The sequence below is a fragment of the Lutra lutra genome, chromosome 1, assembly GCF_902655055.1.
Source record: "Lutra lutra chromosome 1, mLutLut1.2, whole genome shotgun sequence".
Taxonomy (NCBI): Eukaryota; Metazoa; Chordata; class Mammalia; order Carnivora; family Mustelidae; genus Lutra; species Lutra lutra.
Genome location: NC_062278.1, coordinates 218148230 through 218173387, shown reverse-complemented (window position 1 = coordinate 218173387; position 25158 = coordinate 218148230). Strand labels below are relative to the sequence as shown.

General features: G+C 53.7%; 3 protein-coding genes and 1 pseudogene across 3 annotated transcripts; 2 read left to right on the top strand and 2 right to left on the bottom strand.

The window, feature by feature from the left end:
• Positions 1-32: 32 nt before the first annotated feature.
• Positions 33-1128, bottom strand: RPS28 (ribosomal protein S28). Its single transcript, XM_047704869.1, has 4 exons — positions 970-1128; positions 826-873; positions 303-436; positions 33-109 (listed from the first exon to the last, which is right to left on the bottom strand). Exons 1-3 carry the CDS (start codon positions 1006-1008, stop codon positions 314-316), a joined length of 210 nt encoding a protein of 69 aa, XP_047560825.1. The 5' UTR covers positions 1009-1128; the 3' UTR covers positions 33-109; positions 303-313.
• On the top strand, positions 1103-8546 carry NDUFA7 (NADH:ubiquinone oxidoreductase subunit A7). The gene is made up of 4 exons (XM_047704884.1): positions 1103-1225; positions 1655-1704; positions 4673-4822; positions 8357-8546. The coding sequence occupies exons 1-4, from the start codon at positions 1175-1177 to the stop codon at positions 8445-8447; spliced, it is 342 nt and encodes a 113-aa protein (XP_047560840.1). The 5' UTR covers positions 1103-1174; the 3' UTR covers positions 8448-8546.
• Positions 8547-11831: 3285 nt separating this feature from the next.
• CD320 (CD320 molecule) lies at positions 11832-16090 on the top strand. The gene is made up of 5 exons (XM_047704819.1): positions 11832-12030; positions 14581-14694; positions 15025-15258; positions 15529-15687; positions 15803-16090. Exons 1-5 carry the CDS (start codon positions 11904-11906, stop codon positions 15943-15945), a joined length of 777 nt encoding a protein of 258 aa, XP_047560775.1. The 5' UTR covers positions 11832-11903; the 3' UTR covers positions 15946-16090.
• A 6245-nt stretch (positions 16091-22335) lies between these two features.
• Positions 22336-22742, bottom strand: LOC125092820 (NADH dehydrogenase [ubiquinone] 1 beta subcomplex subunit 4-like; annotated as a pseudogene).
• Between the last annotated feature and the right edge of the window lie 2416 nt (positions 22743-25158).

Genomic DNA, 25158 nt, shown 5'->3' with positions numbered 1-25158 from the left:
AGGCTCCCTCTAGAAGATTTTATAAGCCTTACTCAGAGCCAGACAAATGATTTATTAACATATGCAGATCATCCCTGTGAGCAAGCGGCCGACCCAGATATCCAGGACCCTGTAAACAGACCCAAACATGAGATACTGAGGGGCCTCCAGCAACTCCCTCCCCTGTCTTCCAAATCTCAGTAGCCTCTTTCTACACTTCCCACCCCAAGAGCCTCTCACCCCATGGATTTGGGAAGCCTCTCTACTACCACCAAGGAAGGGTCTAATAGGCCTGCCGATCCCCACCCCTGTCCTGCACTCACCAACTCCAAGTTCAGCGTAACCTCCGAGCTTCTCGCTCTGACTCCAATAGGGTGAGCACGTCGCCCTCGCGCACGGGGCCTTTCACGTTGCGGATGATGGAGCGGCTCGTGTCGTCCATGAACTCCACGCGCACCTACGGGGCCCACCGCGAGGACGCCAACGAGTCAGGGAGAGCCGCAGATAGGCACCGCGGGCTGGGCCACAGGTTTCGATTCAAAGGACGTGTTGGGACCCACCCAGAGATATTTAAAAAGGGGGCTGCGCCTGAGAGGCAGAGCAGAGCCAGGAGAGAAACCCGAGAAAGCCAAGTCGCGGAGAACAAAGTTCTCGAGCGAGAAGAGCAGCCGCCAGGAGGGACAGCTGCAGCTCTGGTCCCGTTCGGGAGAGGGACACACTCAACAGGGCATGGAGCCACAAAGAGGTCGCTGGGACGGGCTAAGCCACGAGAAAGAGGAACGTCAGAGTCCTAGGATATACGGACTCCGGTTTTCAGTCCTGGGGAGTCCCCACCCGCGTGCTCACCTGTGTGCACTGTCCCTGCGAGCCGGTCCTGCCCAGAACTTTGGTGACCTAGCGGAGAGAAGCTGGGATCAGACCTGGGCAGCCCGAGCCCCCGACCCCATCTCTCTTCATCCCGGGCCCCCAAAACAGGACTCCCCACCTCACCCTGGCCAACTTGATGGGCTGCACACGGCTCGTGTCCATGATGGCGGCGCGGCGGCGGTCGGGCGGAGAGGGGTCACGTGCTCCGAGGAGACCTTTTATAGTACATCCTAGCCCCGCCTGCCCACCCTCTCGCGAGATCGCGTACGTTCTTCCCAGCAGCCCTCGCGGTAGAGACGTCACCGGCGTCCTTCAGCGCAAACGGAAGATGGCGTCCGCCACTCGCTTCATCCAGCGGCTGCGGAACTGGGCATCGGGGGTGCGCGGGGCGGAAGGGGCCAAACGGGGAGGCTGAGGGTTGCGTGCGCCTTGGACCCGCTCCCGCTAGTCCCCTTCTTCCTGCACCCTTGGGCCTGAGGCTTTTACTACCAAGATCCCCTTAGGTCGGAACCCGTGTCTCAGCCCGGGACCCCCAACTCGTGACTGCTTCAGCAAACACAGCCCCTTCCACCCCAGCCCTGGACCCATTCTGGACTGAGCTCTGTCTAGTCCCGGACCTTCTTAGCTCTGTATTTTGAGGCCCCGGCCTTCACTTTTCTCTTCACCTCTAGGGCCCACATCCCTGTACCATCTCCGTCCGACCTTCCCTTCCCTTCTCCACTCCTGGGATGCCTTGTTCCCTCGCTCTCTCCTCTCCTGGAGGACCCTGCGGGTTGACTGCCTTTCTCCCCCCCCCCCCGCCCCCCAGCACGATTTGCAGGCGAAGTTGCAGCTGCGCTACCAGGAGATCTCCAAGCGGTGAGCAAGCCCCGCTCGCTGCCCACCCTCTGGCTTTGTCCTGTTATTCTTTTTTTCTTTTTTGAAGATTTTATTTATTTAGTTGACAGAGATCACAAGTAGGCAGAGAGGCAGGCAGAGAAAGAGGGGGAAGCAGGCTCCCCGCTGAGCAGAGAGCCCGATGTGGGGCTCAATCCCAGGACCCTGAGATCATGACCTGAGCCAAACAAAGGCAGAGGCTTAACCCACTGAGCCACCCAGGCGCCCCTTTGTCCTGTTATTCTTAACATGGGGAACAAAATGCGTTTTCCTTTAGGCCCCGGGTTTGCTGGGCCGGCATCTTGCCTCCAGTCCCTGGCAGGCTGTGGAAGCAGAGGTTTGCTTTTATCTTTCCTGTACTCACAGCCGGCTGCTGGTGGAACAGTCAGGTTGGACATGAATTCAGAGTGGGGATTGTGTAGCTGTGGAGTCCTCAGTGTGGTCCTGCCAGTTAGGGTTATCATCCCCAAGCTACAAATGAAAAAATGTGAGTTTCAGAGAGACAGTAATTTTCTTCAAGTCACTCAGAAGCTAGAAAGTGACAGCTGGGATTTGAACCCAGAAGTGCCGTGATTCCAAACTCATTTAAAATGTACAAAAATTACTTAATATTTACAAGCCCCTGCCATGTCCTCAGGGATACCAGGACCAAGAAGAAAAGTTATTATCCCCATTCCTTTCACGGAGCTCAAGTTCTAGAAAGAGAAAAATATAGTAGGGAAATAAATGCAACAGGTAAAGAGCATTCTGGAATGCTCTGAAGACAAACTAAATTAGAGTCAGCTGGGGGGTGGCTACATTAGGTCAAGTGGTCAGGAAAGGTCTTTTTTTTCTGGAATTGACATTTGAATGACCTCAGTAATGAGCCAAACGGTCATGATTGAAAGAACATTCTGAACAGAGGGAACAGTATGTGTCAAGGCTGTTGAGGCCCGTCAGAGCCAGAAGTAGGAAGGAGGTCTGTGGCTGGAACACTTGGAGGGAAGGAGGGATATCAGTATATTGGAAGTCGGAGGAGGAGTAGGCGAAGGTAAGGCAGCCATTGAGAACGCGAAAGGAAGACAACTAGCATTTGAATAACCAAACTTATGCGAATGTCTCCCTGATAAAACTAATCCCAAATATCAGAAGTTTGAAGTTGCTTTCTCTCCAGGGTAGTTGGTAGGCCAGTTGAGGAAAGGGGTTTATAAAATTTACAATCTCTGTAGGGTCGTGGCGCCCCCTAGTGATTCCTGTGTGTCTCTTGGGCATGGGGTTCTTAACCCTTCTGCTAGGTGGCAGAAAGCTATGGCCAACCCACCAGGGGTGGGGGGGGTGTCATCTGCACTCTAGGGGTTAAGCAAATTCTAACTGCCACACGGGATAGTGCCTCCCCTTTTTAAGATTTTATTTCTAAGTAATCTGTACACCAAACATGGTGCTTGAACTCACAACCCAGAGATCGAGAGTCACACGCATGGGGCGCCTGGGTGGCTCAGTCATTAAGCGTTTACCTGTGGCTCAGGTCATGACTCCAGAGTTGTGGGATTGAGCACCCCCCGCATTCGGCTCCCCCGGCTCAGCGGGAAGCCTGATTCTCCCTCTCCCACTCCCGCTGCTTGTTTTCCCTCTCTGGCTATGTCTCTCTGTCAAATAAATAAAATCTTAAAAAAAAAAAAAAAAAAAAAAGCATCGCACGCACCACTGACCAAGCCAGCCAGGTGCCCCAGAATATTGCTTTTACTTATTTACTCTAAAGATCTGATTGATTGATTGATTGATAGCGAGCGTGCACACACATGTGAGCTGAGGGAAGGGCAGAGGCATACTGAGCGCAGAGTCTGATGTGGGGATCCTGAGACCATGACCTGAGCCAAAACAAAGAGTTGGACACTTAACCGACTGAGTCACACAGGTGCCCCAGGATATTGCTTTTAATATCAAATTTTTATATTTTTATATATTTTTTTTTCATTTTTTAATATAATGGCTGTTATTTGTTTTAAGAAAAACTTAAATCCTGGCAAAACAGCTAACCAATTATTGTAAATTAATTAAACCAATTACTGTAAAACATGGTTGAATGAAAACCCGGTGATTTTATGATTTCTCCTATTTTCTCTGCCTCTCCTCTCTGCTATGTTTTCCGGGGAGGCTTCTCTCTTTTTTTGAGGTTAGCATTTCCATTTTACGCTCCTGGCTTCTTTGTAAATTCACCCTAGGTTTTAGCCCAACCCAGGGCAGAGCTCTGTTCACTCGTCCAGCCCTGGCTATAGTGTTGGTGACCAGGCAGGAAATGCAGAGACCTCAGAGGACAAGGTGCTCTTTGAGTAATAAGCCTTGATCCCAGCAGGGTTCTTCAGAGTTCCTGAGATAACGGGAAACCCAGGAGTTCTGTAGCCTGGCTTTTGGGAACAAAGACCCTCAGAACACAAAACACACGAGGTCTGGGGCTGTCCTGCAGCTGGAAGTGAGGCCAGATGGAAGCTTTGGGCCATGGTGTAGTGGGAACAGGCCTGGGGTTCCAATCTGGGCTGCCCCCTTCCCTGAGAATCCTCAGAAAAGGTCCTCCATGCATTTGGGGCATATCTAGGCCTTGCCTTCCAGCACTTTCACACCCGAAGCATAGACTGCTACCTCCTTCAGGGCCATGCATCCACGACAGCGGATCAAGGAATTGCCCTGGCCTGCCGCAGTGATGGAGGCGGCCCAGGCCAGCGTAGCCAGGAAGAGTGACTTTATATTAGGGCTGCCTGGGGGGCTCAGTTAAGCGTCCGACACTCGGTTTCCGCTCAGGTCATGATCTTGGGGTCGTGGGATCAAGGCCCATGTTGGGCTCTGTGCACAGTGGGGAGTCTGCTTGAGAATCTTTATGTGAGCGTGCACACTTGCATTCGCTCTCTCTCTCAAATAAATAAAATTTTTTAAAGTGATTTTCTGTTTGCTTCAATGGTGATGTTTTTTCCCGCAGAACTCAGCCTCCTCCCAAGCTCCCCGTGGGCCCCAGCCACAAGCTCTCCAATAACCACTACTGCACTCGCGATGGCCGCCGGGAAGCTGTGCCGCCCTCAGTCATCATGTCCTCCCAGAAGGTACTGGCGTCAGGCAAGCCTCCGGAGAGGTGAGGACCCCACAGTCCGGAACCAGCCCTTTCTCATGCTTGTGCTTTTCAGGGGCCCACTGAGCGTCACCTGTGTCAGGAACTGTGCTGTGGGGGCTTTTCATGGGAGAGCTCTGTTAATCCCCACCCAGCCTGGGGTGCATTTCCTACAAAGCGAATGAAGCTTCACGCTCCCATCAAGGGCTCTGGGAGAAGCCCAGGTCTTGTTTTGTAATTTTTTTTTTTTTTGAAATGGAGGCATAATTGATCTATAACATTATGTAAGTTTCAGGTGCACAACGTAAAGATTTGGTATTTGCATACATTGTGAAATGATCACAGTAAGTCTCCTTATCTGTCCCGCACACAGAGGTACACGTTTTTTTTTTTTTTTTTTAAGATTTTATTTATTTATTTGACAGAGAGAAATCACAAGTAGGCAGAGAGGCAGGCAGAGAGAGAGGAGGAAGCAGGCTCCCTGCTGAGCAGAAAGCCCGATGTGGGGCTTGAACCCAGGACCTGGGATCATGACCTGAGCCAAAGGCAGCGGCTTAACCCACTGAGCCACCCAGGCACCCCTAGAGGTACACGTTTTTTTCTCGTGATGAGAACTTTTAAAATCTGCTCTCTTGGCAACTTTCAACTATGCAGTAGAGTATTTTAACTCAGTCATCACGCTGTAGAGTACACCCCTGGGACTGACTCATTTTCTAAGTGGAAGTTTGTACCTTTCGGGCTGTTTCACTCATTTCATCTACGCCCTACCTGTCTCCTGCCTCTGGTCACTATCAGTCTGTTCTGTGTATCATGAGTTTGGTTTTGTTTTTGTTTGGTTTTTAGATTCCACACATAAGTGAGATCCTACAGTGTTTGTCTCTGATTTGTTTCACTTAGCATAGTACTCTCAGGGTCCATACATGTTGTTACAAATGGAGGATTTCTTTCTTCTTTTTATGGCTGAAGAGTTTTCCATTCTGTGCGTGTGTGTGTGTGTGTGTGTGTGTGTGTGTATACACACATGCAACCACATTTTCTTTGAACTCTTCTTAAAGAAAGAATTGTATTTTCTTCTCAAGTAGGCTCCACACTCAACATGGGGCTCGAACTCATGACCCCGAAATCCAGAGTCGGATGCCTCACCGACTGAACCAGCCAGGTGCCCCAAAGAAAGAATCATGTAAATCTCAGGTCCCTTAAACCCAGTTTGGTCCCTGGCCTCAGGTGCCTTCTCTCAAATAAAAGAGGATGATACTAGTATCTACTTTAGGGGCGCCTGAGTGGCTCAGTGGGTTAAAGCCTCTGCCTTCAGCTCAGGTCATGATCTCAGGGTCCTGGGATCGGGCCCCGCATCGGGCTCTCTGCTCAGCAGGAAGACTGCTTCCCCCTCTCTCTCTGCCTGCCTCTCTGTTACTTGTGGTCTCTGTCTGTCAAATAAATAAATTAAAAAAAAAATAGTATCTACTTTAGGGAGTGTATCTCAGTCCACTCAGCTGCTGTGACGATATCATAGACTGAGGCGGCTTATAAATAGCAGGAACCCCTTTTGCACACTTCTGGAGGCTGGAAAGTCCAGGATCGAGGTCCTGGCAGGTTCCGTGTCTGGCGAGTGCACTCTTCTTGCTGCGCAGATGGCATTTTCTTGCTCTGTCCTGATGTGGTGGAAGGGTAAGGGGTGTCTGGGCTTTCTTGTAAGGGCACTAATCCCATTCACGGGGCCTCCTCCCTTAGGACCTAATCACCTCCCAAGCGTGCTGCCTCCAAATACCGTCACGTCGGGGGTTGAGATTTCAGCAGGAGTTTGGGAGGCACAAAACATTGAGTCTATAGCAGAGTTGTTAGGAAGTTTAATCTTCATAGTTAATATTTGTAAGGTTTTAGGATGGAGTCAGTGCCATGCCTGCCTCCTGACCCCTCCACAAGTTGGGCAGTGATGGCCCCTGTTGCAGAAGAGGAAATGGAGGCACAGAGAGGCCATGTGACCTGACTGGGTCACACAGCTAGTGGGGAGCAGAAGAAGGATTTCAGACCAGTTTGCTCAGACCCCCAGTGGTGTCTGGGCTCTATAGCTGGTTCATCGTATGGTCTGCAGCCAGTGTTCCGTCCTTTTTTTTTTTTTAAATTTTTATTTTTATTTTATTTATTTGACAGACAGAGATCACAAGTAGGCAGAGAGGCAGGCAGAGAGAGAGAGGAGGAAGCAGGCTCCCTGCTGAGCAGAGAGCCCGATGCAGGGCTCGATCCCAGGATGCTGAGATCATGACCTGAGTCAAAGGCAGAGGTTTAACCCACTGAGCCACCCAGGCGCCCTGTTCTGTCCTTCTTGAGCCTCAGTTTCTATATCTGTAAAATGGGATGGTGGGCTTGCAGTGTGACGAGATCTGTAAGGTGATGAGGCCGGGCAAGGCCTGCTGTGTAGTTAGAACTCAGTGAATGACCAATGTCATGGTCCTTGTTACCTTCTGATTCTCCAGAGTCCAGCACCAGACTGGCACACTACCCAGTTCCCCCCACAGCCCCTCACCTGCTCCTGGGATGCCTGACTTTTCCTAGGGAGGCCGCTTCTGCCTCTTCCACCTCCTTCAGACCCCTGGGAGGGTGGGCAGCCCTGGAACCCCTGCTCCTGGGGGTCTTCTCCACAAGAGAGAAGACCACCCGCCTCCTCTCCCTTGTTGGCTGACCGTGGGCCAGCCTCTGGCCCGAGGCACCGGGGGCCCAGGGGCTTGGGTGTCTCGGGGCACCCTCCTTGGATTTGTTGCTAGTGTCTCTCTTGGGGCTCACTCTGGGTCAAATGGTGCATTCTTTTTTTTTCTTCCTCTTTTTTTAAAAAGATTGATTGATTTTAGAGAGAGAGCTGGCACATGCATGTATACACAATCAGGGGGAGAGTCAGGGGCAGGGTGGTGGGGACAGACTCCCCCCTCAGCCAGGAGCCTGATGCAGGGCTCAGTCTCAGGACCCTGAGATCATGACCTGAACTGAAACCAAGAGTCAGACGCCTAGCCGACCAAACCACCCAGGTGCCCCAAATGGAGTATTTACCAATTGCATTTGACTCTCAGCCACATTAGACTGAGGCCGGGTCTTAGCGCTCTGCCGGGGCACGGGCAGTGCCTGCCACGTGTCAACTGCTCAGCACCCGATGGGGAGAGAGCAGTGGGTGCCCGTCACCTGATTGCTTGGCCCTTTTGCCAGTATCCTATTTGGGGGCAACAGGAGTCAGGTGCTCGTCCACCCTGGGGCCACAAGTGGGAGGGGGTACTAGAGGAGGCGGCCAGCTCTTCATGGCTGCCTTTGAGCTCAGGAGCCAGGGCAGGCTGACTGGGCATTCAGTGGGGGCTTGGGTGGGAAGGGGGCTGGCCAGCTCCCAGAGAGGGTTGGCTGACCCTCTGGGGGACCCCAGTGAAGGCGTCTGGGCATTCTGAAACACGCTCCTGCTGGCCTGCGCACAGTCCCGGCAGGCATGGTCTTGCTGGGCGCAGGTGTGGGGCTCCCTCAGATCCGCCCACGCTGCTCTCCGGAGACCTGGCCCTAACCAAAGTCTCTTTTCCCTTCCAGCTCGGCTGCAGCTGCCACTGAGAAGAAGGCTGTGTCGCCAGCCCCTCCCATGAAGAGGTGGGAGCTGTCCAAAGACCAGCCTTACCTGTGACTCTGCTCCCAGGGCCACCTGAGTGCTTCCCCTCCGTGTGTTCCTTCCGAGGAGAACGTGACCTAATTTATGACAAATACACCCAGCTCTCTAGTGTCACTTCTGGTTCTGACTTTTTGAAGCTGCGTACGACTTCCTGGATTTCCTGTGGAAGTTGGTGCTGATTCTGCTCACTCTGCCAGTGCTCCAGGGCGGGGGGAGGGAGAGGGGTCCCTGAGCTTCAGGGTTACACGCTGTCACTGGGCACCGAGTCTGATGCCATGGGGTCCAGAGGCTCCAGTGTTGTCACCGTCCCTTCTTGGGGGCCTGGCTAACCTAGAGAGCAGTAGGCTGGGTTCTAGGACCTTTGGGTGTTTGGGCACTAACGGTGAAGGACCCCAGGGCTGAATGCAAGCTGCTCCCTTAGGTTTCTCGAGTTCCCGTTGCTGTTGCTCATGTAGACACCAGCCAGCGCCCTTCCATGGCTGCCCCCACCTGGCCTTGAGTGCCCTGCAGCTTCATGGGGGTGACTGAGGACAGCAGTGCAAGTCCCAGAGAAGGCTCACCTAGGACAGGTGAAGAAAGGCCTTCCTGAACCAGATAACTTTCTTTCTTTTTTTGTTTTTTTTTAAAGATTTTATTTATTTGACAGAGATCACAAGTAGGCAGAGAGGCAGGCAGAGAGGTGGGGCGGGGCGGAGGGGGGGTGTGGGTGGGCAGGAAGAAGGCTCCCTACTGTGCAGAGAGCCCAATGCAGGGCTAGATCCCAGGACCCTGAGATCATGACCTGAGCCAAAGGCAAAGGCTTAAGCCACCCACGCACCCCATGAACTAGAAACCTTTCATTGTGGGCCTGGGGAGCAAGGTGGAGTCAGCCTAGGAAAGGAAGGGGCTGGTCCTTGTGGAGGAATGAGCTGTTGAGTGAAAGCCAGAAAAATAAACCAGGTCTGTCCGAAGGAACAATGGGGAGCCATGTAGGGACCTCAAGTGGGGGCGTGTCATGGCTGCCCTGCGGAAGAACCCCCACAGTCCTTAAGTAGGTGAGGAGATGTAGGAAGATCCAGGTGTTGCTACTGCCCTGCTCTCTGGAAGCCAAGAGCAAGGCAGGATGTATCTTGGAGCCTCAGAGTTGGCGATAGAAATGCTAAAAGCTCACCTGGGAGAAAACTCCCGGCTGCAGCCCTTCAGGGCAGGCTTTCTGGAAGCGGTGGGACTCTAATTGGAGCAAAGGCTGAGTCAGATTCAGGAAAGAGATTGGGAGGGAGAGGAAGTCTGGGCAGGGTGTCCTGAGGTCACAAGGAAGCTGCCCTGAGGGCTTCCACAGACTGCGGGCAAGGTATGCCATCGAAGGTTTCTGAATAGTTCGGTGACACAGACTTGAAGTTTCGCAAGGGAGTGGGGGTGGGAAGGAGGTCTGACACCTGAGGTCTGTGCACTAGGTACTGTTTTGAACGCTCTGGGGATCTCGGCTCCTTTGTGGAGCAATCCTGGGAGGTCATGGATGATGCCACACCCCTCAGCAGAAAAACAGGAATGGAAGTACAAGTACTTGCTAGGCTCAAGAACATTGAACCTGACAGCTGATGAGTCCGCCTAACTACTACAGATCCACGGCGTCTTCAGCTTTTATCCCTGCACCCCAGAGACCTCTGAGTCTCAAAGATGGGGCACTCCCCACCCCTGTCATGCACAGTCCTGTTTGTCAGCTTTCCACCTGCCTCTGTACCTGTACACCTTTGCCTCTTACCCATTTCCCCTGGGATATTTGGGAGATTTTTTTTTTTAAAGATTTTTATTTATTTATTTGACAGAGATCACAAGTAGATGGAGAGGCAGGCAGAGAGAGAGAGAGAGGGAAGCAGGCTCCCTGCTGAGCAGAGAGCCCGATGCGGGCCTTGATCCCAGGACCCTGAGATCATGACCTGAGCCGAAGGCAGCGGCTTAACCCACTGAGCCACCCAGGCGCCCAGATTTTTTTTTTTTAAACAACAGAAAACCCCGACAGACACATAATATACACACTCCAAAAGCAGCTATAACTTTCAACATTTTCAAATCGTGAAGCTTGCCAACAACCTGCAAACAGAGCCCCTTGTGGGAAAACTCAGGATGCTTTAGTGTTGCTTCCCAGGAAACGGGGGTGGGGGTTTGGGGTGATGGTCAATGCTTGTACACCTAGCACTGAGGGAGCGCCACTTGTCTGGGGTTCTGCTGGCAGTCCACCTGTTGCCTCTTCTGAAGGCAGAGCTATTGATAAAGTATTTATTTTCAAGAAAACTCAGCCTCTGATTGGCTAGAAAGTCTGTAGAAGGTTTGTATTTTTTTTTTTTAATATTTTATTTATTTATTTGACACAGAGCGCACAAGTAGGCAGAGCCGCAGGGAGAGGGAGAAGCAAGCTCCCCGCTGAGCGGGGAAGCCCAATGCTAAGGCTTGATCCCAAGACCCTAAGGATCATGACCCCAGGGAAAGGCGGACGCTTAACCGACTGAGCCCCCCAGTCGCCCCAGAAGATTTGTATTTTATGTGTATGGGTTAAGCACGAGAAGAGAAAGCCCACGGGCGGCCTTTGTGTATCTTGTTTCGGAAGAATACGACCTACTTCCCGGTGAGGAAGACTGAAGGAGGCAGTGGGCGTGGGTGAGCGCTCCCAGGTGCGAGGGACAGGACCCCTGATGGAACTTCTGGAAGTGTTTCATTCATTTATTCACTAAATATTGAAGAGCCCGCTATGGTGGCAGACCCTGTGCTGGGCACTGGGGACGCAATGAACAACACAGCACTCCTGTCCTACCGCTGACCTTATAGTGGGTCACTAAGTTTGACACTAAGTTTGACACTAAGTCAAAGTGAGCAAAGTAGCAAAGCTGGTGGAGAAGAGAAGCTGGAGGGGCGCCTGGGTGGCTCAGTGGGTTGAGTCGCTGCCTTCGACTCAGGTCATGATCTCAGAGTCCTGGGATCGAGCCCCGCATCGGGCTCTCTGCTCAGCGGGGAGCCTGCTTCCTCCTTTCTCTCTGCCTGCCTCTCTGCCTGCTTGTGATCTCTCTGTCAAATAAACAAATAAAATCTTTAAAAAAAAAAAAAAAAAAAAGAAGCTGGAGGAGGCATAGGCTGGAGCGTGCCTCAGGGGGTGGCTGCCATATTAGCTATGATAATTAGTCACATTTGCTGCAGGATCCATGCGACGCCTTCGATGTTGTGAGTAGACACCGACGAGTTCCTTTACATCCCCACAGTTTCTAACTTCAAACGGGCCGGGATTTTTCCATAGACCTTGTCACTAGGAAAAGTGGGTTAGAGCCTCAAATTGTGAGTCCCCTCGTATTCGGACCTTTACGGTACGCGTAGCCGGGGGCGCCGCGGATCCTTGAGGCGTGGGCCCCGCCCCCGACGGCGGCGCGCGTGCGCGGGGATAAATGCGAGGCCGGGTCGGCGCGTGGTCAGTTCCAGGGCGGGGGCGGAGCGGCGAGACGCTGCATGGCGCAGGGCGGAGTGCGGCGGCCGGCTGCCCTGGGCCTGGCGCTGCGGCTGCTGCTCGGCTTCGGGCTGGGCCTGCAGGCAGCCCCGACCCCGGTGCCGATCCAGTCCTTGGCCCAGGCCCCAGGTGAGTGAGCTCCGCGCCCCGCGTACCCCGCGCGCGCGCCCCTCCGCCGGCCCGCCCCGCGCGCCGGCGGCGCCTCGCCATTGGCTGTGCCGCTCGTAGGCCCCAGACACTCCCCCCGCACGTGGCTCGAGACTCTGGCGTGCCGGGAGTCCGGCCCTTGAGCCAGCCTTCCCCAGAGAGCGACTGTCGCCTGGGTGGCCCTGCCTGCCTCTCGCTGCCCGGCTTCTGCCTTCTCACACCCCACTCCCGCTTCTCTTTGGCGGATCCCTTTGTCACCTCCAAGCCGCCCTTCAGCCCAGCGTGGGCAGGAAGGCTTGCTGGAGGCTCCGGTTGTCCGACCTCTAACTGCATGGCCGGTCACCTGGTGCCTCTTAGCAGCAGCTGCGGCGAATATACCCCCGTCCGATCCCGAGGCCATATGGCTGAGTTTCCTCGGCCACCAGGCCCCACCCTCCCCATCCCTGCGCCTTCCTCCTCTGGCCTTAGAGAGCAAAAGGTTTCTCTCCCTCCCGGTAACCCCAGGCCCTTGGACACCTGCTCCTGGGCCTAAGTGATCTTGGTGGCCATCTCTGAGGTTCCCAGAGCGGTGGGATAGAGTGATCTCCCTGTAGGCACAGGTGATCCTCGCTTTCCCGTCTGATCTGGTCTCCTGGCTCATCCCAAAGACCCTGCCTTTACAGGCTAAATGTTCCTGGGTCCTTTAAGAGGGCAGGACTCACTTTAACCAAGTACCAAACTGCAAGTGGTCTCCTCTCCTCTGGACCCTGAGATAGGGACTCCTAGCGTGCTCCTTTTACAGGAGAGGGAACTGAGGCTGGACGGGAAAGTCACCGGTCACTTTTTCTTTTTTTTCCCCCACTGGTCACTTCTAACTCCTGTCTGACCCCACAGCCCTATGAGGCCTGGTGTGCTGTGCTTTGCCTCCCCCCCCCCCCCCCCCCCCAGTTTCCAGGAAGAACCCATACTCCAGGGAGGGAGGTCTGGAGGTTGGCAGGGCTCAGAATGGCTAGGCCTGGAGAGGAAACCGCACCCAGAGATGGTCAGACACCCCCACACCCCTGGGAAGGAAGCCAGATCCAGGTCCGGCCATACCTCTTCCTGACTTCAAAAGCTCCGGGACTATGTGGGCCACAGGTATCATTGTGCCTGGGGGCCTTTAGACGGACTGGCTGTGGGGAACAGGGGGTCTGGAGGCACAGGCCCAAGTAAAGGTGAAAGTGGCAAGAGTACCAGGATGGACTGGAGAGCTGCTAAGTTGGGGCCAAGCAGGTATTTGCACCACCCCCTTCTCCCCCACCACTGCACCCAAGAGAAGAGCCTTAAAGGCCATTCCTTTCCTCGGTCTGTTAGATTCCCTCCTGCTGGCCCACGTTCTAGGCCCTTCCATGCTCCGCCAAATCAGCACGTAGCCTGAGCCTCACTGCCTGGGGCCCAGGAAGGCTCAGCTCTCATCAGGACACAGCCTGGACCTTGGTGTGACTCGTGTCTGTATCGCCCTGGGCTTGCGGGCACGAGGTCCCGGCCCTGATCTCCACCACGTGTCCCGTCTGTGTGGATACCAGTTTGAGGACCGTTATTATTGGGGGAAGGCAGAGCGTCAGGCCTCCCTGAGAGGTGCAGGAGACCCTCTCCGAGAAAGAAGCTGAGATCTGAAAGCTGAGGAGGAATCACCAGTTGCAGAGTGGGGAGAAGAGAGGGAGGACTGGGCCAGGAACCAGCACGGGCAAAGTCCCTGAGGTGGGAGCGAGCCGGGCCTCTTGGAGAACAGTGAGCAGGCCAGGGCAGAAGGAGCTGGTTGAAGAGGGAGGAGGAGGGAGGCGGTGAGGTCCAGGAATTGTTCACAGTGGGGCTGGACCGGGCCTTGCGACCCCATAGACAAAACGGATTTGGCACGAGAGGGTCAGGGGAAGGGGGCATGGTTTTGAGCAGAGGGGAGGGCAAGGGCAGGTGACTGAATGATGTGACTCTGAGGTCCCCAGTGTCCAAATGGAGATGGGGACAGGGCCTTGTGAGGAGGCAGCACATTCAGGATGGGGAAGGTGGTTGGATCTGGGAGGAATTTAGGAGGTGAGTGGACAAGCCTTGCTAACTAAGCAGGTCCTCTGCCCAGGGCCTCAGTTTCCCCTTGGCTAAGCAGGTGGGATATAATGGGCCCTGCTGACCCTGACCACGGGCCTGGTCCGGGGCAGGCTTGGAGATGGCCGCTACCCCAGTGCTTTGAACTGTGGATCTTGGAGGGCCTCTTGGGGAGACCGTCTGGCCTGGAGCCTGGTAAAGACTCTGGGATCAGTGAGACCTGGGTTCAGACCTGGACTCTGCCACCAGCGCTGCAGCCTGGGGCTTTGTCACTCTCCTCAGTGTCTTCTGCAGCATGGGCATGGCAGGAGAACCTGCGCTCCAGGCCTCCCACCGAGTAGGTCCTCCGCAAATGGTGGCTACCAGTGTCATTCCAGCGCCCTGGGACCTGGCCTGTCTCCTAGTGGTCGCAGTCTGTAACCTCCATGCCCCTGGCCTGGCGCCTCCCAGACCTCACTTGTGTGCCCCTTGTAGGCTCCTGCTCTCCCACCAGCTTCCAGTGCCGCACGAGTGGCTTCTGCATGCCCCTCACTCTGCGCTGCGACGGTGACAAGGACTGCCCCGATGGCAGCGATGAGGAGGACTGCGGTGAGTGGCTTCGCTCTGGGGTCGGAGCCGCAGGGGGTGAGGCGCTGGTGTGGTCTTGGGGGTGATGGGGCGGGGCCTGAGAGTGGGCAGGTCTTACAAGAAGAGGTGGGTTTACTGGGAAGGGGACTTGGGGGCGGGGCTCGGGAAGAAGGGCTTGAAGGGAGGCCAGGCCTCGGCAGGTGGAGCTAACAAGGGGGGATCTTTAGGATGTGTGGATTTTCTAAGGTCACCTGTTCCTGGAAGGCGGGGGCTTACGAGGGGGCTTGGTGGAGGGGCGTACCGCAGCACTGTTGGGTGGGTGTTTGGGACCTGACTGACCTTGTACCCCAGGGATCAAGCCTTGTGCCCAGGATGGAGAGTGCCGGCCACCCACTGGCAGCCCCTGCCCTTGTGACAACATCGATGACTGCCCAGACCGCATCTTTGAGAACAGTCACAACTGCAGTTCCCAGCCCTGCCCGGCGGGGGAGCTCCGCTGCCTGCTGGGCAGTGCCTGTGTCCCACACACGTGGCTCTGTGATGGCCATCCTGACTGTCCCGACTCCAGCGATGAGCTTGGCTGTGGTGTGTGCCCTGGGACCTCAGCGTGCCTGGAGGGGTGGGAGGGCTGGCCGTTAGATAAGGACACTTGACACCCTCTGGTGGGTGACCAGGCTAAGTGTGAACACTTGCATCTGCCTGGGCCTGCATCCCCTGGGGGCAGCGGGAGATGAGCCGCAAGGTCCCTCCCACCCCTGTCCCCCGCATTTGGAACACATGTTCGTGTCCCCATGGTCTCCCCGCCCCCCTGCCAGTGCCCACCCCCAGCTGCTGAATGCCTGGACTTATTTGCAGGAACTGAGACCCTCCAGGAAGGGACTGCCACATCCACGGGGACCCCCATGACCCCGCACAGTGTCCCCTCTCTCAGGAATGTCACAGCCACCCCCACTGGGGACGAGGACTCCGTCCAGTCTGGAAACCGGAGTGCTTGTGGGGTTATCGCAGCTGCGGGTAAGATGGCCAGGCCCTCCTTCTCCTGGGGCTTGGGGAGGACACAGGCTGCAGACCCCCTTCTCTGTGCGGCCAGTTCCTGCTCCTGCTGACTCCCGCCTGTCTGACCCCGCAGTGGTGCTCAGTGCCGGTGTGGCCGCCATCTCCCTGTTCGTGCTGTCCCGGCTCTGTGCCCGGGGGCGCCTGCACCCGCTGGGGCTGCTGGTGGTCGTGAAGGAGTCCCTGCTGCTGTCAGACCGGAAGACCTCGCTGCTCTGAGGACGAGCTCTTGCCACCCAGGCTCCTGGTCCCGGAGCGGTGGCAGCTCTGGAGACCTTGTACGTCAGCGGCGGCGCACGGGTGCTGGCACACCAGCCCTCAGCCGTCGGTCCTTCTGGCCAGGCAGCACCGTGGAGCCGAGCTCCTGCAGCTGGCCCCAGAGAGGCGGGGGGTGCCGGGACCCCGCATGGGGGAGTGCACCGCAGCTGGCACGGAGGGGCTGGCCCCAGTCTGCTCCCAGGGGCGGCCCCACACCTAGACACTCCTCCTGCCCCCATCGGAAGCTGCTGATTAAAGTTACTTCACATCCTCCATCTGCCTCTGGGCCTCTGTCTCCCTCTGCCCGGGCAGCCCAGGGTCTCCCTTCCAGCCCCTCCTCCATGGTGGCAGTGTCCCCAGAGGGTGGGACTCGGGGACCCAGCCCTAGGTGCTCCCTCGGCCGCTCTGCCTCTGGCTTCCTGGGACCCAGAGGAGGCGGCGGTGCGGCTGGGGCATCGGGTGGTCTTCCTTACCCACCGGCCCCTGTGCGGAGTCCCGGGGTACCGCCGTCCATCAGGCTTGTCGCTCTTTTGGAGATGTAAGCTGGACATCCCAGGGCTGGTCTGGGCTCCACCCAGTTTTGTTTTTTGTTTTTTTTTTTTTAAGGTTTTATTTGTTTATTTGATGGATCAGAAGTAGGCAGAGAAGCAGGCAGAGAGAGAGGAAGGGAAGCAGGTTCCCTGCTGAGCAGAGAACCTGACTTGGGGCTCAATCCCAGGACCCTGGGATCATGACCAGAGCTGAAGGCAGAGACTTTAACCCACTGAGCCCCCCAGGCGCCCCGTCCACCCAGTTTTAACATGTGGACTTTGTGGTCTGGGCTGTGGACTGCCACTGAAAAGACAGTTCCCAAAAGATGGGGCGCGGGGGGCACACTACCCCATGCAGGGGAAGAAAGCACCAGGGTCAGGAGGCAGAGGGAGCTCGAGGAGAACGTCGGCAAGAATGTTTATTGTGGTTCCCGTGGGCAGGCGGGATTGGGGTTGGCTCGTTTGAATAACCCCAGCGGGCTCTGGGAGCAGGCGCCGTCTGTCCCGTAGGTACTGGCCTTTTGATAGTGCCGCCACGGGCTAGGAGCGCCTGGGGCATCCGCCTGGGTCTCCGCTCTGTCCAGCCCGCCCCCACTTACCTTTCCTGTCTGCAGCCAGTGTTACGGCTGGGCCGGCCCTTGTTCTTCTTATGATCGCTGGACGCATTTCAGCAAAGACTACCTGGGAACTTCGAGGAACGAGGGCGATGACTCACGAGTCCTCACAAGAGGGCACACGGCAGCCTCGAGGGTCACACAGCAAGGTCACGGGGAACCTAGAGAGTGGACCTGGGGCTCTGCCTTTGTCAGGATCTGAGGGTGGGGTGTCCAGGGTTTTGGGGATTCACACTTTACTGATGGATTTATTTATCTATTTATTTATTTTTAAGATTTTATTTATTTGACAGAAATCACAAGTAGAGAGGCGGGCAGAGGGAGAGGGGGAAGCAGGCTCCCCACTGAGCAGAGAGCCCGATGCGGGGCTCGATCCCAGGATCCTGAGATCATGACCTGAGCTGAAGGCAGACGCTTCACCGACTGAGCCCCCCAAGTGTCCCCTTTTTTAGTGAATTTGAAGCATAAAAAGAGGAATTAAGGCTGGGAGGGAGAAGTGGGGTAACTTGTGCAGTCAACTAGGCCCCCCAGGGCTTTCTGAAAGAGGGAGTTTGAGGGGCAGGGCAAACGAATTCCTTATCTGGCAGTGTTGCTCGGAGCTGGGTTGGATTTTCTTGTTTTTAGGTTTTTCTCCCCTTTGCTCAGGTGTGGTCAGCATCAGTGGGTCAGAGGGCAAGGGAGGAAGGGGGGTATGAAGCCACTGTCACATGTCACCTAAGCAGAGGTCTGGCTCATCCGTCGGTATCACATGGGTTCAGAGGAGCAAACCCCCGGCCACGTGTTGTCTGTCGCGTCTGCTGCCGTTCTTCCGTCCCACGTAGTGAATGGTGGCTGCTGTCCTCTGGGGGCTGGGCCGGGTGGACATCAGCATCTAGAATTTCTCTGGCATGTCTGGTGCCTTGGGATGGCCAGGGCAGTGCACCCCACCCCCCGGGCCCCCAGAGCGAGACAGCCCAGCGTCCCTTTTGATGCCTTCTCTTGCTTCTGTGATCCAGGTTAGCCCAGATGTGCGTGGGGACCACTCAAGGGAATGAACCTTGACAGGACCCGCATCGTGGTGCCATCCTTGCAGGCCATCTTCCACAAAGAGGGGAGAGGGCAGAGGATGGGGCAGGCAGGTGTGGGGGGACTCCTGTTCCCATCAGCCAGCTGACTATCTGTGGGCCCACGGCTCTGCCCATAGACATTGGTCCCTGTGCCTGTCCCAGCATGCAGATGACAACAGTTCTGTGTAATGTAATAAGGGACAGCAGTTCTGTCATCTGCTTGCTGGGACAGGCACGGGGACCAATGTCTGTCGCTCTGAGGAGGCTGGGGTTTCAGCTGCCTCTGTTCCCCAGAGTGGAGCTCACTCTGCTGTCCCGTGTAGCAGGCTCAGTGAGTCACTTCCAGGAAACCGCAAGGACGGTCCAAATTTAAAAGTTGGGGAGGGCAGTGTTTGGGGAGCCCAGGAAGAGGAGGCGGTGGACCCTGGCAGGTGGCTGGGAGCCGGTGGGGGGGGGGCTCCAGGGGAGGATGGGAGCAGGGGGGACGGGTGTGTGCTTGTCTCTCTAACTCTTGCTTGACCTTCCTCTTTTTTTTTTTTTAAATTAAGGAAAAATTAACATTGGATTAACCATAACCAGTTTAAGTAGACATTCCATGGTGCTTAGTACATTCACAGTGTTGGGCACCTAGTTCCAAGACCTTGCCATCCCCCAAAAGGAAACCCTGCCCCCATTAGCACTCACTCCCCATCGCCGTTCCCCAGCCCCCGGCTCCTAATAACCCCCTTTCTGTTTCTGTGGGATTGCCAGATCTGGATATTTCATAACGATGGAGTCGCACCATAGGCGGCCTCTGATGCCGTACTTCTTACAGCTACATCAAGTGTTCAAGGGTCTTCCCCCTGCGTTTCCCTGTGCCCCTTTTTTATTACCCCCCTCATGACCCAGGCAACGACTGATTGGCTTCTGACACTATAGATTCATCACGTTTCTATTTTAAAACAATATTTATTTAAATAATCTCTGTACCTAAGGTGGGGCTCAAACTCTCAGCCCCAAGATCAAGAGTTTCACGCTCTTCCGACTGAGCCCCCACTGCAGTTCTAGACGCAGGTAATAGGTGGCCTGTTCTATCTGGTGTCTTTTACTTGACACATTTAAGATCTGTACCCGTTGTTGCATGTACTAAAAGTTAGCTCATTTTTTTTTAAGTTTTTTTTTTTTAAATTTACCCACTTGATAGAGATCACAAGTAGGCAGAGAGGCAGGCAGAGGGAGGGGGGGAAGCAGGCTCCATCCCCGGAGCCTGGAATCATGACCTGAGCCAAAGGCAGAGGCTTAACGACTGAGCCACCCAGGTGCCCCTGCTATGAAGTTAGGTCTAAGTTTCTTCATGTGCTCTTATTCCTTTTGGGTAAGTACCCCAGGAGTGGAGTGGCTGCATCACATGGTAGGTATATATTTAATTTAATTTAATTTTTTTAAGTAGTCTCCATGCCCAAAACGGGGCTTCAACTCACAACCCTGAGATCAAGAGTCACAAGCGCTACTGACTGAGCCAACCAGGTGCCCCTTTTAATTTTAAAGAAACGCCAACGTGCCTTACAGAGTGGGTGCACTCTTACTTTTCTCCCCAAGCAACGTATTTATTCTTGTCCCTTCGCTTGCCGTGGGCAACCTTTGAAATTTTAGCCATTCTAATAGGAGCGTGATAGTATTACACCAAGCCATTGTTTATTGATGTGAAATTGACGTAAGAGAAAATTAATCATTTTAAAGAGAACAATTCCCTGGCATTTAGCACACTCGTAATGTTCTGGAACCAGCACCTCTAACAGGTAGTGTGTGAATCTTTTCACGGGCGTGTAGCATTTCAGAAAATATCGACTTGGGGCTTTGGGATTGCAGTGCATTTCTAGGTTAGTTTGTGGAGGAGGACAAATATTCATTGAGCACCGACAGGGTGGCAGGCGTTGTAGGTGCTGGAGACTTGCCTTGAACGGAACAAGACCCCTTCCCCCATGGAGAGGAGTTAGTGGAGGTGGCGTGATGGAGCAGATGGTCAGCTACTAAACCCTACTAAAACAGTACATCAGTGTCAGACGGTGCTAAGTTCTGGGATCTGAGTACCAAAGGAGGAGGGGTGGGCTTGCTGGGTTGGGGGAAGAAGGGTCACTGTCTTTCTATTTGATAATCAAAAGAGGCTTCCAGAACACGGAGACATTCGAGGGGAGACATGAAGGAAGTAAAGTGAACAGTGCGGGTATGTAGGTGGAGAGCATTCTGAGAAGAGCAAACAGCAAGTGCAAAGGCCCTGAGGCAGAAGTGCGTTCCAGAAACAGGAAGTCAGGAGGCTTGTGGAGGGGGTGGTGCAGTGGTAAGAGGTGATATCAGAGATGTCTGGGGTGGGGGTGGGGAGGCACAGAGTGAGGGAGGTATGGTGGGTCCTCTGGGAGTTTTCAGCAGAGAGATGCATGATCTGACTTAGACTTTGAAGGGTCTTCCTGCAATACGAAAAAATCCCTCTTTAAGGCAGTGATTTATCTAACTGAAAGCTTCTGGCTCAGGACAAGGTTTTTTTTCATTTGTTTTGTTTCTGCCAAATTGGTTTAGTAACGGCTGTGTGTAGGTACACTTTGTGCTGAAGCCACACTTACGTTATAATTTGTAATGCGGAACAAAAAGCCAGAACGGGGAAGAAAGGAATCTTTTGGATGCTTTCTTCTATTCTCATTACGGTGTGAAATTTCCACTTGGATGGGGTTCTTTGGGTTACATGATTAGGTTTCTTCATTTATTCAAAACGTATTTGCTGTAGATGAATGTTCCCAGCCAGCCAGTCACCAAGAGCCCAGATATAGAACCAGTGGAAAGGTCCATCAGTGGATGAATGGATAAACCTGATGGGGCCCATCTGTACGATGGGTCTTACTCAGCCGTAAAAAGGAGTGAAGTCCTGTTACAGCACAGGAGAGCCTTGAAAATACGCTAAGTGAAAGGAGCAGAAGGTCGGGTATCATATGGTCCCGTTCATATCCCAGGTAGGGGCAGAAAGAGAGTGGTTGCCGGGGTCTGGGGAGGAGAGAGGGATAGGGGTAGGTAGCTAGAGGCTGTGGGGTTTCTCCTTGAGGGCTGAAATGCCCTACAATTCCTCATAGTACTCGTGGCACAAAATCTGCAAATATCCTAAAATATCCTAAATACCCTAAAATCCTAAAATCAACCAGAATGTAGCAGGTAAATTCTAGGGTATTCTAGGGTATGTCATGGGCTGAATCGTGTCCCCTCCCAACTTCTGTGCAGAAGCCCTAATCTTCTGTACCTCAAAATGTGACTGTATTTAGGGATGGGGCCTTTATTATTTACTTTTTTTTTAAAGATTTTATTTATTTATTTGACAGAGAGAAATCACAAGTAAGCAGAGAGGCAGGCAGAGAGAGAGGAGGAAGCAGGCTCCCTGCTGAGCAGAAAGCCCGATGTGGGGCTCGAACCCAGGACCTGGGATCATGACCTGAGCCGAAGGCAGCGGCTTTAACCCACTGAGCCACCCAGGTGCCCCTATTATTTACTTTTAATTTTTAAAATTGTGACAGGGCCTTTAAGGAGGTGATTCAGGAAGCCATTGGAGTGGGCCCTGATCCAATATGTCGGGTGTCCTTTGGGCAAAGGAATTTTGGATACACAGAGCAGCCTCATGGATGTGGACACGGAGGGACGACCACATGCAATCACAGGGAGAAGGTGGCCACCTGCCAGCAGAGGAGGGAGGCCTCAGAGGGAACCAGCTTTCCTAGCACCTTGACCTTGGACTTCTAGTCTCCAGAACTGTAAGAAAAAAAAAACTGAGTCCTAGAGTGTGGAGTGTTTTGTTATGGTCGCCTTAGCAGACTAAACAGTGTGTCATACCTCAAAAGTTCTTTTGTTTTTATTTATTATTATTATTTTTAAAGAGCTTTTTTAAAAAAAATATCTTATTAATTTGACAGAGAGAGAGACATCACAAGTAGGCAGAGCAGCAGGCAGAGAAGGGGGAAGCAGGATCCCCGCTGAGCAGAGAGCCCGATGCGGGGCTCGATCCCAGGACCCTGAGATCATGACCTGAGCCGAAGGCTGTGGCTTAACCCACTGAGCCACCCAGGCACCCCTATTATTATTATTTTTTAAGATTTTAAAAAAATGATTAATAGATTTATTTTAAAAATAGATTTATCTAAAACACAGAGTCATCACTGCCAGACTTAATATGAAATGTTCCATGTTCGATCCAATTTTCCTTCCTGGGTAAGTTTTTCTTTCTTATCTCTGTCAGTTTTGAAAACGTAAAACCAGAAGAAAAGGGGCCCAATTCCAAACAGAGCTCCTAAGAGCGAAGTCTTGGGAGTGGGTCGGAAATTGAGATAGATGTTTGCTGATCTTGCCTAGGTGCAACGAATCAAGACAGGATCTTCGATGAGCTCTTGGCATTTGGGGTCATAGTACTGAAGCAGATACTCCCATTTAAGTTGGGATCTTACGGCCAACCGGTTGGCTTGTGCCTTCCGGGCTTCCGGAGATATATTGTATTTGGCCGGGTGGAGGGTAGAGGGTAGGGTAGCCGGAGGCGATGGTTGGTACTTGGGGAACGACATCTTGGCAATCTGGCACACAACTGCGCCTGCCTATTTTTTAAGATTTTACTTATTTAATGGAATACAAGCATGGGGAGGGGCAGGCAGAGGGAGAAGGAGATGCAGGCTTCCCGCTGAGCAGGGAGCCTGATGTAGGGCTTGGTCCCACCACCCAGGGATCATGACCTGAGCTGAAGGCAGACGCTTAACTGACTGAGCCCCTCAGGCATCCCCAGTTTGAGGGGATTTGTTTGTTTGTTTGTTTGTTTAAAGAATTTATTTATTTGACACACAGAGATCACAAGTAGGCAGAGAGAGGGCGGTGCGGGGGGAGCTTCCCTGCTCAGCAGGGAGCCCTATGTGGGGCTCGATCCCAGGACCCTGGGATCATGACCTGAGTCGAAGGCAGAGGCTTTAACCCACTGAGCCACCCAGGCGTCCCCCAGTTTGGGTTTTTAGTAGGTGCGTGGCGGTATCTTGTTTTAATTTGCAATTCCCTGATCACAGATGTGCGGAACATCTTTTCGAATGCTTCTTTGCCATGTGATATGTTTCGGAATTAGACAACAGTTGCATAGCCTTGTAGATACACTAACTGCCACCAAGGTTTACTTTTAAGTGTACTCTTTGCTGCTGAAGTTTAATTTTATGTTATGTGGATTTCATCTCAACGATAAAACCAACCCCCCCCCCCAAAAAGGTGGAAGATGACCCAGTCTATCTGTGTGCTGATGGGAACCATCTGGTACAGAGGGAGGGTTCTGGGGTGGCTTCTGGCCTAGGCAAGCCTGTCTGGGAGCTGGTGGCCCCCCGGGGGCAAGGTTTGGGAGCTGGTGGCCCCGGGGGGTTTGTCCGGGCTCCGGGCACGTTGTTTACCCACAGCCCCGGAGGGAAGGCTGGCCTGTGGGTCTAGGTGCAGGTTGGCAGCTGTGATGACTACGGATGTGTCTTTCTGCTGGTGTCTGTTTCCTGGATGGGGCTTCTGTTCTGCCCCAAGGGTGGGAGCGCGATGTTGGCAGGAGGACAGATGGGCTGGGGCTGCGGTGCGCGGCGCGCCGGCGTCCCCGAGAATGCAGCGAGCGACCTGCAGGTGGCGCTCTCTCCCTTCACCATCCGGCCAGGAGTCTCCTCACCACGTGCTGCTGCTGGTTCTTTCCCATAGTTCTTCCCCGGGGTTCCGGCGTTTGCTTTTGTCTCTAACCTTCTTCGTTCGCTGTCCCTTCAGGTGACCTTCACCTTTGTGTTTTCCTTGTTGTAAAATAAACATAAATGGGGGGGGGGGGTCTGGTGAAGAAGCTGGCTCCTGCTCAGGTCATGATCTGGGGGTGCTGGGATGGAGCCCCAGGTGGGGTTTGTTCCTCTCCCTCTGCCCCTCCCCCCCATGCACCCGCCTGCTCTAATAAATAAAATCTTTTAAAAAAATGCATACATGACACGAAGTTTATCGTTTTAACCATTTCTAGGTACATATTTCAGTGGCATGGTGTGCAGCCCTCACCACCATCCGCTTCCAGAGCTCTCCATCTTGCAAAACTGAAGCGCTGTCCCCGTTACACTCCACCTCCCCACCCCCTCACCCCCGCCCCTGGCTCCCACTGTCTACTCTCTGTCTCTATGACTTTGACTCCTCCAGGGACCTCACAGCAGTGGAATCATGCCGCGTTTGGCTCTTTGTGCCTGGCTCCTTTGACCTCCAAGGTGTTGTCCATGTGGCAGCAGGTGTCAGAATTTCCGTATTTTTTATTTTTATTTTTGAAAGGCTCCCTTATTTCCTTCCATGTACTAGAAGTGTGACAAGTCTTTTAAACTGAGCTAGTGTTCATCTTAAGCAGGCTTCTCCTTTCCTCAACGCTTTGCTAACAGACTTGCAAGGACATTGCGTGCGCTGCCCCAGCCCTGGGTCTGCCCTAGCCCTATCATGCTGCAGGTCTGGGTTCGGAGCACCCACCCATGGTGCTGTGGCAAAAGCAAGCATCAATATCAGAGACAAGTCCGTCAGCTGCCAGAGCTAAATTTCCTGATTTTCTGAGGTTAACTCATCTGAGCTTTTCTGGCTGAATTGTCCTTTGGTCATGATATAATTCTGAAGTCCCCCACCCCCAACCCCGGCCGCCTGCCCCGCTGGTGAGATTTGGTTGGCAGTATGTTAGGATTTCTGCTTCGAGGGACAGTACTGAAGATTGGTGTCAATTTTCCTGTCTTGGTCCAGGGTCTGACCTGTTTTTATTTTTATCGAGGTGAAATTTACATAAGAAATTGAACCCTTGGAGGGGTGCCTGGGTGACTCAGTCAGTTAAGCACTGGACTCTTTTTTTTTTTTTTTTAAGATTTTATTTATTTATTTGACAGATCACAAGTAGGCAGAGAGGCAGGCAGGGGGGTGGGGGAAGTAGGCTCCCTGCTGAGCAAAGAGCCCAGTGTGGGGCTCGATCCCAGG